General features: G+C 38.5%; 1 protein-coding gene across 1 annotated transcript in view; it reads right to left on the reverse strand.

The window, feature by feature from the left end:
- Window positions 1-604: 604 nt before the first annotated feature.
- LOC127878258 (methylcrotonoyl-CoA carboxylase beta chain, mitochondrial-like) overlaps window positions 605-13,537 on the reverse strand; it is a 29,399-nt gene continuing 16,466 nt past the window's right edge. The window contains exons 5-11 of the mRNA XM_052424777.1: window positions 10,608-10,709; window positions 8,948-9,075; window positions 8,350-8,462; window positions 3,810-3,923; window positions 2,370-2,434; window positions 1,850-1,948; window positions 605-623 (exon numbers count right to left, since the gene is read on the reverse strand). Coding sequence (XP_052280737.1) covers window positions 605-623; window positions 1,850-1,948; window positions 2,370-2,434; window positions 3,810-3,923; window positions 8,350-8,462; window positions 8,948-9,075; window positions 10,608-10,709 — 640 coding nt within the window. The remainder of the gene's footprint in view (window positions 624-1,849; window positions 1,949-2,369; window positions 2,435-3,809; window positions 3,924-8,349; window positions 8,463-8,947; window positions 9,076-10,607; window positions 10,710-13,537) is intronic.

Here is a 13,537-nt window from a genome sequence, read left to right on the forward strand (position 1 = left end):
AATGATGGTGAACAAATGTGCCATATGATTTTTAAATCTGACAATGAACGACATAGTTATGGCCCGGACAAGCTTATTCCGCCAGCCCGCCAGCCAGCCAGCCAGCCACCAGCCAGCCCGCCCGCATTCGCCAATCTAATAACCAGTTTTTTCCTTCGGAAACCTGGTTAAAAATAATACATGTGTGTGATATGTTAAAATGTCAAAGAAATATTAATTATAATTGAATTAATGTAATTAAGCTTTTTTTCTCAATATATTTGTTTAACAAGACATTATTCATTCAATAACAACTAGCTCTGAACGGCAATTGGTTCTTTAATAATTTCGATATCTTACTGAAGTTGCCACTCATATATGGTTTAACATTTATGTCGATTTAATCAATATAATTCCTGCATACAAACATACAATAGAAAAGCTTTTTTTAACAATAATGTCTACAGAAATAAGAGACATCATAATAGTAATTTTTGTTTTCATTTATTAAAGTAAAAAACAAAGTATGAATTTTAAAAACATGTGTACCTCTCTGACATCAAATGTCTTTTTCAGGTTTCCTCCCACAATGCCATAAGTTCGTCTGCTGAATACAATGGAGGGGTCAGGGGAGGTCACTGTACCTGAACAAGAAAAAAATAGACTGTTAGACTTACAATTTTTCAAGATTATTCTGTCCATTTATCATATCATATTTACAAAAACTATATACCAATTCATACAAAAATTTTTCTTCAATAAAAAATCTTCCATTTGTCGAAAAATTCACAGCTCTTCAGATATAATAATTAAAGTTGTAAAGTCTCAAATACATTTATCCATTGGAAAAATTAGCGTACAGTGCCGTCCCAGTTTACCCTATTTAGTTCACCACAAGCTTATCAGACTCATACATGCTATAAATTTTCAGACCAATGGCGGGACATTGAGCTCAATTTTCAGTGACTTTTGCCGATTTTCCAGGACATGTATACATATCGCGATATTTATAGACATATATGCCTTTTTGGTACGCATTTTTTTTCACATTGTAAATTGCTAAGTTCAAAAGCCTATCCAAAATACACTAGATCTATTAACGTCAAATGAAACATTACTTCTTCCTTAAGTAGATACAAGCCACATGTTTTTTTCGTGTTAGAAAAGAGCACCAAATTGCTTTAGTGTCCATGTCACATTATCTGCAGAAAACGCATGGGTGTATCCACGGCGCATAAAAACTTCGTAGAGCAGCGAACCTTGAGATCTGTACTTAATTTTTTACACTATGATGTTGGACTTCAGATGTGTGAATAACTCCTTTGCCCTTTTGCAGCGGGAAATTATAATGTAGTATATTAAAGAAAATTAAAAACCACATTAAACAATGCCGCCTTTTCGGTTTGACTGCGAACGTGAGACAATGGATATGATAACAGGACCCCTGTTAATTGATTGATTTTGACACGTATCGTAGTTACCTTTTGGGTAGGCATTGCCATGGAGACGCTGCCGATTAGTGGGAACACAGATTCGAGGTGCATTTAAGCCTAAGATAAGGTACATGTATATTAGATTTTGTAAAATCCGGGACATTTGACAGATTTTCGGGACTGCGGGACACATTCTTCATTTCTGGGAAAATCCTGGACAATCCGGGACATATGCCATGTTATCTGGGACTGCACTGTGTGCTTAAAACTGGACTTTTTCCAATTAGAGACTTCCTTTAAATGAAAAATACTATCAAAGCAGAAAGTAACCTTGATTAGTCATTGCAAACTACACAGGCTTATTTGTGTCGAGACTTTTCGCACATGAATTAAGGCCAGTTTTTCACAGAACACGTCACAATGCCAAGGCTACCTACCTGTGGGTCTTTTTTATAGTTGATGTTTCTGATGCAGTTCCTGGCAAGGTGCAAGGCATGCCGTCATCGTGAGCGTAGTAGTCTGTCACACCACTCTTGCTGAACACAGAAATAGAGAATACTAGGTCGGTGCCGAATAAAGCAAAGTTTATTTTGCGAGGCTTAGAAAATCTGAACCACGAGCCTTGGCATGACAGCTATATTTCAGCACTGCCGTAATAGAGGAAAATTTATTCCACAGTGGTTTATTTCGACAATGCACGTCTGATGATGGGATAAAATAGAAAAAAGGCCTCTTGTAAACCAAAATTGAGTTCAGGTGTAAAGTGTCGTCCCTGATTAGCCTGTGTGAACTTCACAGACTAATCTGAGACCAAACTTTACACACATGCATTTAACCCGTTCCCAGTGCAAGGCTTATATAAATATTGGTGCAGATGTATCAACATTGTCGGACAAACCAGTAATGTGGTCACAGATATCAAACATACTATTTTCTACACTACCAGCATGTAGTCACCTGCAATGTAGGTCAGCCCCACCCAGGTCTTCTGCAGACACTTCTTCTCCTGTAGCTGCCTTCACCTGGTATAGAGATACAAAAGACTAGAGGTTAGTTTTGTTCTGGGGTGTAACAATATCACTGACTAATTTTTAATGATTAATCACATTATTTGTGTCTTGTTCTGATAAAACTGGGCATAATACATGTGCGTAAAGTGTCATCCCAGATTAGCCTGTGCAGTCCGCACAGGCTAATCAGGGACGATACTTTTCGCCTAAACTTGATTTTTGGTAAGGAGGGACTTCCTTGAAACTAAAAATACCATTAAAGCGGAAAGTGTCATCCCTGATTAGCCTGTAAAGACTGCACAGGCTAATCTGGGACGACACTTTACGCACATAAATTAAGCCCTGTTTTCTCAGAACAAGACAAAATAATAAGAGCCTCGCTAAGGGAATATTGGGCTTTATGCATGCACCTAAATAGTTGTCCCTGATAAGCATCGAAAGTCTGCACAGGCTAATCAGAGATGACACCTTCTGATTTGATGGTTGTTTTATTTAAAAGGGAGTCTCTTCTAAGCAAAAATCCATTGAAGGCGGAAAGTGTCATCAGATATATACCATTATGTATCCTCTATATAATTTGTGGTACCCTTTCTCTTTCTCTTAATATCTAAATTTTTTTTTTAATGTTTGAGTCCTTTGGTCTGTAACACATTTCTTGTTCATTATTAAGAGGTTAATAAATGGCCTAGCTGGGACATGGCTAGATAATAGCCCGGGGGCCTATCTGGGACATGGCTAGATAATAGCTCCGGACATACAATAATCGCCTGAGGGTTATCAACCCCTGCCTCAGGGCTGCCATTTATTGACCATTTTCAATCATATGTTTTAACCATTTATATCCATCAGAATGATTTCAATTGCTGTTTTGTTTTCTCTTCTAATCATTATACTAATAAGTTTAGATATGTGGGTGCTTGTCTATATTGACTCCACATCCTAACTTGTTTAGAAGAAGATTGTAATGGAAAGATTGAATTTCATGTCCATGTAGATTGAAGAACATATTAAGTAAATTTATATAAATATATACAGTGTGTCAAGAAGATCTTCTCTAAAGGCCAGGTACACATCTTCACTTGTTTGAAAGAATAGAAATGAAATTTCTTTACAAAGTCTCCACTAGATGACCTAAACTGGGTTTAATACATGTACTTATAGTGTCATCCCAGATCAGCCTGTGCAGTCTGCACAGGCTCATCAGGGAAGACACTTTCCGCCCAAACTGTATTTTTGCCAAGCAGAGACTTCCTTTATAGAAAAAGTACAGAAACATTAGAAGTGTTGTCCCTGATCTGGGACTTCACTTTACGTACATGCATTAAATCCTGTTTCCAAGAGTGAGGCTCAAATCTAAAATAATTCTATCAACAGATTGGGTACCAACCAATGGTGGTCCACCAAGGAAGATGGTTCCCTGTTTGCGCACAATGATACTTTCATCAGCCATGGCGGGAACGTATGCACCACCTGCCGTACAGGAACCCAGCACCACAGCAACCTGAAGAAGCACAACACAACTGAAACTGTAACACTGAATAGACAGTCAGAGCTGGTAAACAAAAGCCTCTAAATGGTGATAAGAAAAAAAGCAAAGTATTTGAAGATTACACAAGAGATGTGTTTTTCAGAAACACAATGTCCCCTACTGCGCTGCTTTGAAGCCATATATTTGACCTTTGACCTTGAAGGATGACCTTGATCTTTCACCACTGAAAATGTGCAGCTCCATGAGATACACATGCATGCCAAATATCAAGTTGCTGTCTTCAATATTGCAAAAGTTATGGGCAATGTTAATGTTTTCGGACGGACGGACAGACTGACTGACAGACGGATGGACTGACGGACAGTGAACTGGTATATGCCACCCTACAGGCTACCGGGGACATAATCAAACTGAAGTAATGATTCAATATTTTGATTTGAATATTCTGTTAAAATAAAAATATCCTCTGCATAAGAAACAGAAGATAAAGTTGTTTGCAGATGACTGTCAAGAAAAAGTCCATGTTTTGATAACAATTGCCATCAAATAACGAGAAAATTGTGTTGATAATCAGCATACAGGAGGGTTTCAGTGTCATAGGATATTATATTGTGTGTTAATTTAAATGTGTTTGATCTATTGTCAAGGATAACCGACATGTAATGTTTGTTACTTTCAATTAAGACAGCAAACTTTCTTGGAGCATGTTAAGGGCATATATTCGGCCCCATTCCCAATACCCTAAATTATGTATTGTTCCCAAACGACTGCCCTAAGTTCCCAACTGGAGGTTTCCATAAAAAAGTTTTTCCATTAAATCGCAACATTTTTCCTTTTCCCTAACCAGCACTATAAGTTAATCCTATAATGATAACAAGAGGGCCATCAGGCCCTAAGGCGCTCACCTGAAAGCCAAAGGAACTAGACTATTCTGAAAAAAATGCAAGCTGATTCATGAAGATTATTTTGAACCAAAAAAGTGACTTTTAACATGTTTTTTTTTATATTTGACCTTGTGACCTAGTTTTTAGCTCATATGACCCAGTTTCAATCTCTGGCAAAATTTCATTGGGACAAATGTTCTGACCAAGTTTCATGAAGATTGGCCAATAAATGTGGCTAATATAGTGTCAACAAGTTTTCACTAAAGTCATATAAGGACAACTGCCCCCCCCCCCCCCCCCCTGGTGGCCATGTTTTTCAACAAACCATAACCATTTTCAAACTCACTCAAGCAATTGTTAGAACAAATGTTCAGATCAAGTTTCATAATGATTGGATAATAAATGTGACTTCTAGAGTGTTAACAAGGTTTTGTAGTAAATAGCCATTTAAGGAAAAATGCCACGTCCCCTTGCGGCCATGTTTTTTAACTGATCTCAACCATTTTTGAACTTAGCCCAGATATTATTAGTTCAAATATTCTGACCAAGTTTCATGAGCATTAGACCACAAATGTGACTTCTAGAGTGTTAACAAGGTTTTACCATACAGTAAAGCCATATAAGGAAAACTGCCCCGCCCCATGGCAGCCATGTTTTTCATTCAACTGGAACCATTTTCGAACTCGTCCAAGATGTTATTGGGACACATGTTTTGACCAAGTTTCATGAAGATTGGACTTAAAAGTGACTTCTAGAGTGTGAACAAGGTTTTACTATAGCCATATCAGGAAAACTGTCACGCCCCCTGGCGGCCATGTTTTTCAACCAACCGGAACCATTTTCAAACTCGTCCAAGATATTATTGGGACACATGTTCTAACAAAGTTTCATGAAGATCGGACAATACATGTGACTTCTAGAGTGTTAACAAGGTTTGCTATATATAAAACTGCCACGCCCCCTGGCGGCCATGTTTTTCAATCAACCGGAACCATTTTAGAACTCGTCCAAGATATTATTGGGACACATGATCTGAGTAAGTTTCATGAAGATTGGACAATAAATGTGGCCTCTAGAGTGTTAACAAGGTAAATGTTGATGACGCACGACGGACAAAAGGCAATCACAATAGCTCACCGTGAGCACGTTGTGCTCAGGTGAGCTAAAAACACAGCTAAATTAATCAATATGAGTAAAAACAACACATTTTTCCAATCCAGGGGGCCCAAGCTCCATCCTCAAATTGGTGAAAAATAATACCACAACTCAAGGGAAGATATGTTTACCAAACCTTACCTGAGGTATTTCAAGGGCATACATGTTTACCAAACCTTACCTGAGTTTTCAAAGGCAGACATGTCCACCAAACCTTACCTGAGGTATTCCAGGGGCAAACATGTTTACCAAACCTTGCCTGAGTTTTCCAAGGCAGAAATGTTTACTAAACCTTACCTGAGGTATTCCAAGGGCATACATGTAAACCAAACCTTACCTGAGTTTTCCAAGGCAGAAATGTTTACCAAAACTTACATGAAGTATTCCAAGGACAGACATGTTCACTAAACCTTACATGAGGTATTCCAATGGCAGACATGTTTACCAAACCTTACCTGAGTATTCAAATGGCAGACATGTTCTCCAAACATTACCTGAGGTATTCCAAGGGAAGACATGTTCATCAAACCTTACCTGAGATATTCCATGAGCAGACTTGCTTACTAAACCTTACATGAGGTAGTCCAAGGGCAGACATGTTCACCAAACCTTACCCAAGGTATTCCAAGGGCAGACATGTTCACCAAACCTTACCTGAGGTATTCCAAGGGCAGACATGTTTACCAAACCTTACCTGAGATATTCCAATGGCAATCATGTTCACCAAAACTTACCTGAGATATTCCAATGACTGACATGTTCACCAAACCTTACCTTAGTATTCCAAGGAAAGACATGTTCATCAAACCTTACAAACCTTACCTCAGGTATTCCAAGGACAGATATGTTTACCAAACCTTACCTGAGTTTTCCAAGGCAGACATGTTTACCAAACTTTACCTTAGTATTTCAAGGGGAGACATGTTCTCCAAACCTTACCTGAGGTATTCCAAGGGTAGACATGTTAACCAAAACTTACCTGATTTATTCCTAGGGCAAACAAGTTCACCCAACCTTATCAGACATGTTTACCAAATCTTACCCGAGTTTTCCAAGGGAAGACATGTTCAACAAACCTTACCTGAGTATTCCAAGGGAAGACATGTCCAACAAACCTTACCTGAGTTTTCCAAGGGAAGATATGTTTACCAAACCTTACCTGAGTTTTCCAAGGGAAGACATGTTTACTAAACCTTACCTGAGTTTTCCAAGGAAAGACATGTTTACCAAACCTTACCTGAGTTTTCCAAGGGAAGACATGTTCACCAAACCTTACCTAAGTTTTCAAAGTGAACACATGTTTACCAAATCTTACCTGAGTTTTCCAATGGAAGACATGTACCAAACCTTACTTAAATTTTCAAAGGGAAGACATGTTTACCAAACCTTACCTGAGTTTTCCAAAAGAAGACATGTTTAACAAACCTTACCTGAGTTTTACAAGGAAAGACATGTCCACCAAACCTTACCTGAGTTTTACAAGGGAAGACATGTCCACCAAACCTTACCTGAGTTTTCCAAGGGAAGACATGTTTGACAAACCTTACCTGAGGTATTCCAAGGGCAGACATGTTCACCAAACCTTACCTGAGTTTTCCAAGGGAAGACATGTTTGACAAACCTTACCTGAGGTATTCCAAGGTAAGACATGTTCACCAAACCTTATCTGAGTATTCCAAGGGCAGACATCAGACATAATTTCATTTGTCCTGACCAAAAAGCAACATGTCCTGACCATTATATCTTATTCTGCTCAGCACTTTGCAAAATAATGAAATAATACAAAATGCTCAAATCATAAAGACGTGAATCGTTCAAAATACATGTAAACATAATTGTAGGCAATTTCAATACAAAAAGAACTGACTAGAATAACAGGAAAACTCAAGATTATTGATCTTTAAACATTATACAAAGCCATAATACCCAACAAAAACATGTGTGTTGCCAACATCAAACAGAAAATGTTAAAAGTGATGTATATGTACAGTACTTAACTGATATTTAAAAAAAAAAAATCATTTTATCCATAGAGGACATCACTACGTTAATTGTCTGTAAGATCGGTGTGTACCGGTGTCGTAAAATGACAAAGAAAAAATGTTAAGGGTTGCTTTCCTTGTGAACAGTACAGTGTAGTACATGTATCACATGGAACTATCGGAATATCTCTGGCTTCGACGATTAAACGTATACAAAATATACTCGGAAAAGTTGAGTGATATCTCCACAGAAATAATGGCTTTAAAGGCATTTTTTCTAAGTTATACATTTACAATAACCATTTGTCCCGTCGGACTAGCAAATTCTATATTTACTTGTCCGGACTAACAATTTGGTTGTCCCGGACAGTCGGACTACCTTTAATGTCGAGCCCTGACATGTTTAACAAACCTTACCTGAGGTATTCCAAGGGCAGACATGTTAGCTTGATTGAAAAAGATGCGACCAAAGTGGTCTCTGTCAGGGAAGACATCTGCCTGGCGAGGCAGGTTGGCACCACCAGAGTCCACTATAACATAATGTATTCTGTAATGATTAGTTACTTTTTAGTGAAACATCAACAACTTTGAGTCCTGGAGACCATACTAACAAGCTCATAATTGTTCTATAAGCTCATAATAGTTTTTTGTAAATAAACACTTGACACCAAAACATGATTTTTTTAACAACGCGACTTGCTCCTGTTGAGATGCCAATTCAATAATTCACCAATTAAACTAAGAATTAACTAGATTTGCTTTTTTTCTAAATACTTCTTAAAAATTTAACAACATTTTTGAGGAAAATCCAGTATCAGCAAAAAATGACTATGTCAAATCCGTGAATTAGTATCCAGCCACATTTGTTAAGTGACTGTGAGGAACTAATATAAGTAAAGTATAACTTCAATGCAACTATATATGTACCATGATGCATAACTTCCATAAGACTATAACAAGAATTTTCAACTACGTTGAAAACATGGTTAAATACATACACACTTCAAGCTCTTACCAAGATAAATGCAAGGGAGGCAATTCTGCTGTGCTATTTCCTGTGCCCGTAAATGCTTCCTCACAGTAATAGGGTAATAGGAGCCCCCTTTGACAGTCGGGTCGTTGGCAACTATCATACACTCCACACTGAAACCACCAAGTTCTTGTCATTCAATACCAGGACAACATGGCTGAAATTTGGTTTCAAATTCATTTCTCATTATTTTAAGGTATGGTTGTGTGTTAAATTTAAGTACATTTTAATGTCTTCTCCCAAACTTAGTTATTTACTGTCACAAAATACGTACAAGATTACGGTAGTTATCTTTTAAAAACATAACTTGTATGTTATTACATAATAATTGTATAATAATACATACACTTTAATCTTAAGTATGTTTATGTAGTAAGATCTATAACTGATCTCAATTCAACTCCACTCAATGAAAGCAACATAGATAAATAAAACAAACATAAATAGCTAAAACATTAATAAGACATTAGTTATCCAATCAGTAAAACTGTTCTTCTGATGCGTGACCACTAAGTCTTTACAACATTGGCATTTAATTTCTACAACTACATCCGTTAAGTGCTGTTTATTTAACCCTTACAGTGCTGGAACCGAATTTTAAAGGCCTTTGCAAACAGTTTGGATCCAGATGAGACGCCACAGAACGTGGCGTCTCATCTGGATCCAAACTGTTCGCTATTCTGATAGTATTCTTTGAAAAAATCGAAGAAAATGCTAAGTTTAGAAATTCAGCAGACGATAATTTAGCAATTGACAAATTACCCAGCATGCAAAGGGTTAATTACAGAAATATCTCCAGAGTAAAATAGAAGGGAGCTTCAAATGATCTTTTTTGGTTCCCCATCATTACCCTCTTGGTTGAAAAATATTTTAACAAGAGGACCATAGGCCCTTACCTGAGACCCAAAGGAACTAGACTACATGTATATTGAAACAGTGCAAGCTGATTCATGAAGATTGAACCAAAAAAGTGACTTCTAGTATTAATATTAATATTTGTATTAATTACCCAGTAAGACATAAAAGGAAAAAATGCCCCCCTCCTGGCCGCCATGTTTTTCAACAGACCAGGACCATTTTTGAACTCATCCAAGATAGCATTAGAACTTATGTTCTGACTAAGTTTCATAAAAAGTGTAAACAAGGTTTTACTATAGCCATATAAAGAAAACTGCAACGCCCTCTGGCAGCCAAATTTTTTAACCAAATTGAACCATTTTTAATCTTGTCCAATATATCATTTTGACACATGTTCTGACAAATTTTCATGAAGATTGGACAACAAATGTGGCCCTTTGAGTGTTAACAAGGTAAATGTTGATGACGCACGAAGGACGACGCAAACAAGGCAATTACAAAAGCTCACCAGTAGCACATTGAGTTCAGGTGAGCTAAACATATAAAAATCGAAATGTTAATTTCAAATATTTAACAGAAAACGAATTAACTATGAATGATCTAAAAGCTTTAGTTCCACTTGGTGGACTAAGGAAATCCCAGAATTAATTAAATCATTTCATGAAGTGCTCAGCTTGTCAACCTGCCCCTTTGAGCAGCATCCTTTTATGATCCTTAATCGTGACTTGAATGATTAACTATGATGACTCCTTGTTAGTGTCCTTTACAGCATGCCATACTGACCTACCCTGCCACTCTGCCAATGCCTGTGATGATACCCCCAGCTGGCACCTCCTCCCCCTTGTACAACTCATAGCCTGCCAGCTGACCCAGCTCTAGGAACGGAGACCTGCAATATAACAAAGGCTTACAAGACTTGGCGTATGTCAGCGAGATATTTACATCCAGTTCTTTGTCCCAAGGTTTCAAAATCGGTTGCGTTAGTGAGGCAGGCGTCAACTGACTTAAGATAAAAATATAGGAAACAAGAGATGTGTTTGTCAGCAGGTATAGAAATCATCTCCCTTTCAAGGTTAATACTTCCCTTGAATTTTGTCCAACCCAACGGGGGGGGGGGGGGGGTCTCACAGACAATTATGACCATGTCAGACATCACTGACAACCAAGGCCTGTGGTTTAAAAGAGATCGTAGCCAGAGTTGATCATGTATCTATGGACATAAGTCCACAGGTACTTAATGAACATCAAAGAAATTATAATTATATCATTAAAAAAAAACCTTTGACAAATCAATCATTTGGGTTATAAATAATAATAACAAGAGCACCGCCTTGCGGGTGCAGACCGCTCATCTATTTTCTTTTTAAAGGTGAAGGGACTCTCATTTTCAATCACAAAGGAGGGAGGGGTGGAGTGAAGAGGGGTGTATAGTGTGGGGGTGTGGACATTTATTACATTATTTTCCAAAAATGCGAAAAAAAAAGCAAAACAAGGGACAAAATTGTCACAAAACCAGGTTTTCATTGTGAAAAAAAAATCTGATAAAGGGAGAAAACTCAAACTGAACTTTTGAAATGAACAAACAAAATAAACCCCCTTTGTAAGTTTGATTTTTAAAAAAAAATCTATTTTTAGTCGTGGCGACCTTGACATTGGAGATAATGACGTGATTCTTTCGTGCGACACACCGTCCCATGATGGTGAACAAATGTGCCAAATGATTTTAAAATCTCACAATGAATGACATAGTTATGGCCAGGACAAGCTCATTTATGGCCATTTTTGACCTTTGAACTCAAAGTGTGACCTTGACCTTGGAGATATCGACGTAATTATTTCGCGCGACACACCGTCCAATGATGGTGAACAAATGTGCCAAATGATTTTAAAATCTGACAATGAACGACATAGTTATGGCCCGGACAAGCTTGTTCGCCCGCCCGCCAGCCCGCCAGCCAGCCAGCCAGCCTGCCCGCATTCGCCAATCTAATAACCAGTTTTTTCCTTTGGAAAACCTGGTTAAAAACACACAAAAACATTGGGGGGGGGGATTCTTGGGTGTGATGGTTGGACGGTATTTCAAACATAAAATAATAAAAATAAATATTTGTGTTTTTAACCGTTTAAAAAAAATGAAATTTGGGGGGGGGGGGTATAGTGTGAGGGTGTGGTGGTCATTTGTGAGATGATCTTAAAAAAAAAACAAAAAAAAAAACAAGGGCTGTTTGTAAAACATGCATGCCCCCCATATGGGCTGTCCGTTGTAGTGGCAGCCATTGTGTGAATACGATTTTTGTCACTGTGACCTTGACCTTTGACCTAGTGACCTGAAAAAAGTTTTAAAACAATTAAACAATATAAATTTTTTTATTTTTTAATGACTGGGGGATTCTTTTGAAGAGTCATAGCGCACCAAATGACGTCTTTTGACGCTGTTTTTCTTTGAGTTATAACGCACCACAGAACGTGAATTGACACGTTAAATTAAACAAAATCAACGTCTGGAGGGGACACCCCTCCCGAACCCACCCCCGGGGCGCCTGAACAAATTCCTGCGGAAGGCACTGCAATCTACCCATGAAGTTTCATGATCCTAGGCGTATGCGTTCTTGAGTTATCATTCAAAAACCATTATACTATTTCTGGTCACCGTGACCTTGACCTTTGACCTAGTGACCTCAAAATCAATAGGGGTCATCAGCGAGTCATGATTAATGTACCTATGAAGTTTCATGATCCTAGGCCCAAGCGTTCTTGAGTTATCGTCTGACAACCACCTGGTGGACGGACCGACCGACAGACATGAGCAAAGCAATATACCCCCTCTTCTTCGAAGGGGGGCATAAAAATTAGGGGGGGGGGCTGGGTGGGGGGAGGGGGGGGGGTTGGGATTCTTGGGTGCCATGGTTGGACGGTATTTCAAACATAAAATAATAAAAATAAATATTTGTGGGTTTTTTTACCGTTTCAAAAAAAAAAAAATTTGGGTGGGGGTGGGGTGGGAGGGGGGGGGGGGGGGGGGGGTATAGTGTGAGGGTGTGGTGGTCATTTGTGAGATGATCTTAAAAAAAACAAACAAAAAACAAGGGCTGTCTGTAAAACATGCATGCCCCCCATATCCTAGGCGTATGCATTCTTGAGTTATCATCCAAAAACAATTTTACTATTTCGGGTCACCGTGACCTTGACCTTTGACCTAGTGACCTCAAAATCAATAGGGGTCATCTGCGAGTCATGATCAATCTACCCATGAAGTTTCATGATCCTAGGTGTATGCGTTCTTGAGTTATCATCCGGAAACCATTTTACTATTTCGGGTCACCGTGACCTTGACCTTTGACCTAGTGACCTAAAAATCAATAGGGGTCATCTGCAAGTCATGATCAATCTACCCATGAAGTTTCATGATCCTAGGCGTTTGCTTTCTTGAGTTATTATTCAAAAACCATTTTACTATTTCTGGTCACCGTGACCTTGACCTTTGACCTAGTGACCTCAAAATCAATAGGGGTCATCTGCGAGTCATGATCAATGTACCTATTAAGTTTCATGATCCTAGGCCCAAGCGTTCTTGAGTTATCGTCTGACAACCACCTGGTGGACGGACCGACAGACCGACATGAGCAAAGAGGGGGGGGATTCGGGGGGGGGGGGGGGGAGGGCACGGGGGATGTTTGGGTGGAGTCTATTGTGGTATGTCAAGTAAGAGTAGTTTTG

This window comes from Dreissena polymorpha, chromosome 4 (genome assembly GCF_020536995.1).
Source record: "Dreissena polymorpha isolate Duluth1 chromosome 4, UMN_Dpol_1.0, whole genome shotgun sequence".
Classification (NCBI taxonomy): Eukaryota; Metazoa; Mollusca; class Bivalvia; order Myida; family Dreissenidae; genus Dreissena; species Dreissena polymorpha.